Source organism: Chinchilla lanigera, unplaced genomic scaffold (assembly GCF_000276665.1).
Source record: "Chinchilla lanigera isolate Chin_1 unplaced genomic scaffold, ChiLan1.0 scaffold00010, whole genome shotgun sequence".
NCBI lineage: Eukaryota > Metazoa > Chordata > Mammalia > Rodentia > Chinchillidae > Chinchilla > Chinchilla lanigera.
In genome coordinates this window covers 24715616-24723497 of record NW_004955411.1, presented here as the reverse complement: position 1 = coordinate 24723497, position 7882 = coordinate 24715616, and the positions used below count along the sequence as shown (strand labels likewise).

The 7882-nt window shown below is 43.3% G+C and overlaps 1 protein-coding gene across 1 annotated transcript in view; it reads right to left on the bottom strand.

Annotated features, from left to right (window-relative positions):
- Nucleotides 1-1449: 1449 nt before the first annotated feature.
- Pou3f2 (POU class 3 homeobox 2) overlaps nt 1450-7882 on the bottom strand; it is a 7150-nt gene continuing 717 nt past the window's right edge. Inside the window, exon 2 of the mRNA XM_005377797.2 lies at nt 1450-7882. This exon is cut by the window's right edge and continues 1 nt beyond it. Coding sequence (XP_005377854.1) covers nt 6803-7882 — 1080 coding nt within the window. The 3' untranslated portion in view covers nt 1450-6802.

Genomic DNA, 7882 nt, shown 5'->3' with positions numbered 1-7882 from the left:
TTTTCTTCTCTCCTGTTTCCTCTTGGGGCATCGTCTCCCACAATTACCACTCCCACGAGGGAGCAACGTCCTGGGCCCGACTTGTAGAGTCACGCGGAAGAGCACAGCAGGCAGAAAACTAGGAAATCTCACTCTCTTCTGAGCTCTTGGCCTCTCCCCTTTACCCTCGCCCCCACTGCACCCCTGCCCCAGCCTCGGCTACCCCCAGAGAGGCCCTGCCAACTCCTGCGCCTATATCTCCTCCCCCAGAGCGACAGCTATACCCAAGGCATCTGTCCTCGCCTTAACCACCATTTCTAGCTCAGCCCTTGGCTGTGTAACACAACCACCGTGCACACGTGCCCCCACCCCCCAGAGCCTCCCTGGGAAAGGAGACTATTGCGATAACCAGCGAGGTCCACGCTGTCGACCCTTCCCCCTGGAGTGGGCTCATCCGACTTGCAGAGTCGCTAAGAAAGCCTGATGCCAGACAGGCGCTTGGGGGCAGTTGGCAGCATCTCGGAGCGCAGGACGGCGGGAGGTACAGGGCACGCCCAGTTCAGCCCTCTTCCCTCCCTTCCCTGCGCCGGCTGGCCGAGCTTCAGAGGCCTTCAGGTGTGCTGCCTGGCTCCCCGAAAGGTGGGAGGTGGGAGGCGCACGGCGAGGACCTGGCGCCGACTTTGTGTCTCGCGCGGCGCTGATGCCCGCTGGCAGCACACTCGCCCGCTTTGCCCAATCGCTGCACCAACTTTGAAGATATATTTGTTAGGGAAACAACATCAACAAAAAGTTATTAATGTCAAATAATTCTCTCCAGAATCATGTGTTGCGGAACATAAAAGGTCACATAAAAATTCCTCTGACAGAAGGATTTCTTAACGGGCAGGGCAAGAGCTCCAACTTTCCACATGGATGTTTGCCTGAACCTTAAAGCCCAGCGATTTCAATAGCTAATTTGTGTTACAAACCCACAGGAAACTTTCTTTTTCCTATTCTGCTGCCGAACTCAATGGCTGTATTTTTGATGTGTGGCTTTTTTTCTTCTTGTTGTCTTTTTTAAAATAACAAATCCAGAGGAAACACTGATGGGAGGAAAAATATATGATCCAAATAAAAGGGGGGGTAGGGTCAACTTTACTCCACAGTGAGGTTTCCCATTGCACACGGAGAGTTAATTCATAACAATCGAATCTCCTCCCTAGCCCTCAGATGGTGTCCTAACACTCCTGTCTTTCTAAAATTGGTGACAACTACTGCTTTGTGGAAGCATTTATTTTTCCTCTTCTTCTTTTTTTTTTTTTTTTTTTTTTCCTAGAGGACAACTCCTCTTCCTGAGAGAAGAGAGCTGTTTGCCGCCAACTACAGACCCTTCCAAAAGCCCAGGTTCTTCAGGCAGCAGCCGTGTGTGGAAGTCCTCCCCCTTAAATTGTAGACAAAGAACTATAAAAACTCAAAAAGATGTAGAAGAAATAAACTTTAAGATATAGATGCACTTTTACTGGTGTATTAAATAACATTTCAGACTTTTTTTAAAAAAAGAAATACATCTGAATGTTACCAACAATCAGAATTCTAGAATTCAGACTAGGATTGTTTTGATAGAATATGATACTGTTTCTAAAACCTCTAACAGCTAAACCAAGCAGAGGTGTTATCAAGGTAAAGTGAGGTACCATATGATAAAGTTAAGTGACTTCTTTTTTAACGATGGGAACACATTTCCTAGTTTCCCACCAAACACCAGAACAACTTGAAAATATTCTGATTGTTTCTTTTTCTCTATAACGAAGCAAAGCCTTAAAGAAAATTAAAAAGTCATTTGCTGGCACTGCCATACTTGCCTCTAGATAATGGCACACTGAAATAAAACCGTGGCCCACTTTCTACAAACATGGGCTAGTTGATCCCATGGTTTGCGAGCTGGGTGGCAAGCTCATACCACTTTTACATTGTTTCCCACCCTCAGTCAAGCAGTGGGCATAAGCTTCAGGAACGTAAGTTCTCTTCTACCACAGTCTGTCCTGCTAAGAGACCATACACCATTGGAAAAGTACTCTTTTCTAAATAGTGAAAATATATAAAACTTAGATGTACATTCCACTCAGTCATATTGTTAAAATTCATAGTACTTCAAGATGCACCTTTCCCTTTCCTTGTAGATAGCGTCCATTTGCCTTACCCACTGAAATATACAGACCCAAGAGACCCTCACTTTCTCATCCTTCTTTTTCTGTACAAGCTCTATTCTTTACCTCATTCTTTTATTTGTGTAGTAATTCCATAGAATCTAGAACAGTTCTACAAACTGAAAAACAAACACAAATCACAGAGAGGAGTGATAAAAAGATTATTTCACCGCATTCCCCAGCACTATTCGAGATGCTTCTACAATAAGGAAAATGGAAGGCAAATGATACAGCATATAGGCATACACGTGCAGAGACCAGCGCACCCAAATGCCATCGTCACCCTCACTGATGCTGTTACATTTCTTTATTTGTTGCTTTTAAAGAAAGAGATGATAGAAAGATGAACGCCCTCATGAAAGCCATTTCACCAGAAAATTTTGTCCATCGGGGACTAGAAGAGGGAAGAGAAGAGTGCTTTTGTTACTAACATCTGAAATATAAAGGAGGTTACTTTGTGGGAACTAAGAATGTTTAGAAATGCCAAACATAACATTATTTGTGACACTTCCCTCCATCTGACCTTCACACAATTCTCTCCCACATGATCATTTCTCTTTCATCTTATATCATAAACTTAAAAAGTGACATATTTTGGAGAAACGTAAGAGTTCTGTCAGGGTGGCTGTATTCTATATTATTGTATTTAGGGGAGAGAAAATATTTTTCCTTTTGGCTAAGCCAATATCTTAGGGATGACTGCTCACAGATTTCTCCCAGTGGTCATGATGGAGTTTTTCATGGTAGTGTGTAATACATTTCCAAACTGGTGTGGAAATTCCCTGAGTAGCTTTAGAATTTGAGTGGCAAGCATGAGTCAAGGCCAAAATGTGTCCCTGTAACCTGGGATGTTTTCCAGTCAGTAGCCCCTGTGGCTAAGAACAAAAATGCCTTCTCAAGGTCCACTCAAATGCCCTGCAGAGGGCAGATGCAGCATGTTTCCTGCCTACAGTGGAGGGATATTGACCCAGAACTCAAATCTATACCCAGCTTAAACATTTTACCCATCAGCATGTCTTCAGTCACAAAACACTTCTTCTTTCTGTCACTTCTTGTTCTGGCTATTGATAAGATCACTTGGTTGAATCTGTTTGGGATCCATGTACTATTGACTAGGTGTTAGGAAAGATGATCCGATGTAATAATCTCAGAAACTATCTTTCTAAATGGACTGACTTATACTTAAACCATGTTCCATGAAGGACTTTAAATATATCAACAAACTTATAAACTAATCCAATAGTTTAGAATTCTCATTTTAAAACTGCGTTTGGTAAGTGCAGTGTTCCATCTAATATTGTGTGAAAACAGTCTGTTATTAGCATTATTACTTGAGTTTGTCCAATAATTCTCCTCCTCCTTTTTTAAATTTTAAAGCTTATTTGTTTGCTGATGGGAAATAGACACTATGTTATAAACCACTGCAAAATCTTTTCCTGTAAACCTCACATTAACAGTATATAGGAGCTACTTCTAATGATTTGGAAAACTCACATACAGTATATTGTCTGGGTTACTCTTTATTGAAAGATATTTGTTGATTATTAAGAAGAATAATCCTCTAAGCCCTGCTTTCCTGCAGGTCCCAAATTATGTGAGGACATGTGAGTAGAGATTAGAGTCTACCTAGTTCTGTTCATATGCTCCAAAATAGCCCAACTGGACAAGATACAGATAACCTGGAGAGAAAATGCAGAGACATCTGCATACATTTACAGGGCAATTTTTTTTTTTTTTTTGTAGACCATGAAATGGCAAACAAATTGAAGCTCAGATCCAAAGATCATTTTGATTTAATGCTACAGGCATAGGGACTGAAAAGATTTGGAATTGATGCTTATTTTTGCAAAGAAAAATAAATCAGAACAGTAGCCTCCATTTAAAAAAGATGCCTCTGAAAGTTATAAACATGAAACCTGGCAGTATATGCATAAAATTTATTCCAAAACTTTATGAAGTATAAAGGAAGGGAAGTGTTTTACACATAACTCAACTCAGTCAGTATAAGGTCTAGGGTTATTTTTCTCCCCTTAAAACTTGGCACTATCTTTAAAAATAAAATAAAGATATTTCAATAATTAGAACAAACTATGAAGGTATTGTGCATTTCTGTTTTATGTAATAATAAAATATTACTTTAACATAAATATATAAGGATCTCTGCGTTTTTATTTTCCCCACAAGCACAACCAAATGTACCAAAACAAAGTAATTTTAAAGAGACTGAACAAAAAAAATTACATCCCATATAGATTTTGCTCACCTACTCACTTAAAGCTACAGAAAAAACAGTTTCCAGAACCTTTTTGCTTCAAAAGAAATAAATATACATTGAGGCAGGCCACTTAAAAATGATATGAAAATATTTCCCTGGGTAGCATTAAAAAAAAGAAAAAATAGACAAAGAAACATTTAAACTATTTCTGCATTTCAAAAGACAGATATTAAACATATATACATAGCGGTAAGGTTCAGTGGTAACTTTCGTCTTAGTAAACCTATGAGAGTTAGAGGAGCTGTAGGCATATCCCCTGAACTCTAGCTTCTGACCTTACCTACTTGGTAATAAGTATCTGAAAATTCATTTCCTCCCTTTACCATTGGCTATTTGCCCTGCTTTGGATTGCTTCACTGAAAGCCAGTCCCCTCACCTCAGGAACAGGCAGTGTGAAGCACCCCACAGCTCTGTGCCCATTTTCCTTGTGACATTCATTGGGGGAAATGAAGAACAGGCAAATAATATGCCCATTATAAGTCACCATTTATCTTGCAAAAACATTGAAAATGAAACAATCACAGGTGTTTGAAAAGACAATCTGGTGTAAAGCATATTTCCTAAAACCTTAACTACTGAGTGCAATGCTAATCTGATGCTGAACCATAATTTTATGGTAGTGAGTTTTTTTTTTAAAATAAACATTTATCTAATATTTAACCAGAAAAAAAGCCCCAAACTTTAAAGTTAATAAAAAAAGTGTCTTCCCTTTTAGCGCCCTTTTGTGCTGATTATTATTTTTAATCTTAACTGATCACAGTTTAATGGTATTTATTTTCAATACAGTTACAACTTTTTTTCTTTCACCTACACTTCCCAGTAGAGTCTTTTGTTTTGGGAGTTAACAGTTTTCCATCAAGACAAGGTAAAAAATGCACTTAAAACTATTAACAAAGGAGAAAAAGAAAGGATTGAAAATGGCATTTTTTTTTTTCACTTCATTTGGCTTCCTTAGTGAAAGTGGGGGGGATAAAAGCTGTCCAAGTTGAACTGGTATTTTCTGTAATAAATTACAGGAGAAGAGGGTGATGGGACCCTAAATATGAGATGATAAACAAATGAGCTAGTGAAGACAAAACCAGTCTACTGTCTGTATGCGTGTGGCATTTGTGTGCTACGAAACACAGTCTATGCATACAATATTAAGTTCCTGGGTTATTTTCTTTTTGATTTTTAAGAAAAGCTATTAGAGGAACAAAGTTTAATTGCTGCTGTCATCACATATAATTCCTCATAACTAAGTTATTAAAACCAAAGGGAGGGAACTATTCAGGGATCTCTGAAGATATATATTTTCCTAGTTTTCTTCAAAGTGCCACTTTCCTTCTGTCGGACAACTCTGGAAATATATTTAAGCTCCACATTTCCTCTGAGCTCTTTCACAATGGGCCCGCCTGATAAAATGAAGCAATCAGTCACTCATTATCGATTTCTCTTTTTCTCCCCTCCATAACCTCTCCCAGAAACACTGCCTGAAAATGAAGTTTACTTTGTCGGTAGTAACAAAAACCTATGCTTGATTCTCGTTTTTTTATATTCCAAACTAGATTCTTGCTTTGGATAAAACAGAACATACACATGTCCTGAAAGCAGACAATTAATTTTGTATGAAGCCAATCATTTTGCTTTGGTTAAAGGAGCAAATAAATGTTACACCGATTCAAGGGGGAATCTAAAGGTAAGCAAAGTTCACACATAGTAAGAAAAAGGGGTAATACAAGGACATCAGAAATAGCGAGCAAGAGCTGGCTACAATTCTGCCCGCTGAGTAAAGCAAAACAAAACACCGCCAAAACTAATGGTGAGGAATAAGAGAAAAACATGTTTATGAATTTGTTCATGTAAACTTCAGTTTTCTTGCAGTGTAAATTCATGTGTTAAATTTTACTTATATCAGAGATGTGTGTATTTTTGTCCTCTTTCCTGATGGGGATCCACGTTAAATAAACACAGCAGCAGCATGTGCCAGCTTCGAGCATCGGCAGCTGCAGTTCTGTGTTTATCATGGTTTGGTGGATTTTTTTTTTCTTTTGGTAATTTATTTAGTTTTGCCAGGTATTTGTCTCAGATTTTCTCTCTCCCTCCCTCTGTCCCTCGCTCCTCTCTCTCTAGGAGACACTATTTCATAGCCTGGGTACTTGCCTGCAAAGGTCATAACACATTACAACTGCTACCGTTTATAGGATAGTCCAGTGTCTTAGCTGCTTTCCTTTTTCCTTATTTTTTTCTTTTTAAGGGACGGGGAAATAATAATTAAAAATAAAAGAACAATCAGAAGTTAGAGAGGGAAGAGGGGTCCCGGAAAGGACTAGGCGCCAAAGGGGAGGGAGAGCCCTGCGCTCTGCCCCTCCCCCGCTCGAGTTCACTGGACCGGCGTCTGCACCCCGTGGTGTGGTGGCGTGTCCCTACTCCCCCCGTACACATCCTCGGCGCCCGGCAGAGTCCCTCCGGGAGGGGTCATCCTTTTCTCTTTCTGTCTCCTGTTACAAAACCAAACTCTCACCACCTCTTTCTCCAGCTGTAAGCTGTCCGCGAGGGAGGTGATCTCCTGGGCCGAGGGCTTGGGGCATTTGAGGAAATGACTCTCCAGAGCCCCCTTGACGCTCACCTCGATGGAGGTCCGCTTCTTGCGCTTGCGGCCCTGCGCCGCGATCTTGTCGATGCTGGTGGGGCTGCCGGTGCTCGAGTCCGCCTCCTCCAGCCACTTGTTCAGCAGCGGCTTGAGCTTGCACATGTTCTTGAAGCTCAGCTGCAGGGCCTCAAACCTGCAGATGGTGGTCTGCGAGAACACGTTGCCGTACAGGGTGCCCAGCGCCAGCCCCACGTCTGCTTGGGTAAATCCCAGTTTGATCCGCCTCTGCTTGAACTGCTTGGCGAACTGCTCCAGGTCGTCCGAGGTCGGCGTGTCCTCGTCTGAGTGCGGGTCGTGGTGAGCGCCCGGGTGGCCCGGAGGGCCCTGCGGGGGTGGTGGCGGCGGCGGCTGCTGGTGCGGGTGCGAGTGGGGGTGCGGGTGGTGGTCGGCGTGATGCGGCTCGTCGTGCGCGTCCCGCAGGCCGTGGTGGTGCAGCCCCGCCGGCTGCCCGCCAGCGCCCAGCATGCCGTTCACGGTGAAGCTGGGCTGCGAGTAGAGCAAGCCGCCGTTGGACGCTCCCATGGAGGGCGGGAGGTGCGCCGCGGCCGCCGCGCTCCGCCATGCCCCGGGCCCGGGGTGGTGGTTGGCGGCGTGGTGCACCAGATGCGGCGGCCGCGGCTGCTGCTGTTGTTGCTGCTGCTGTTGCTGCTGCTGCTGCTGTTGCTGCTGTTGCTGCTGCTGCTGGTGCTGCGGCTGCAGCGCGCCTGGCCCGTGCAGCTCGTCGCCGCGGCCGCCCTGCTGCACCACCACCGAGGGCTTGATGTCCGGCTGGCCCAGGGGGCTGGTGGACCACGGGGAGCCGTCGCCGCC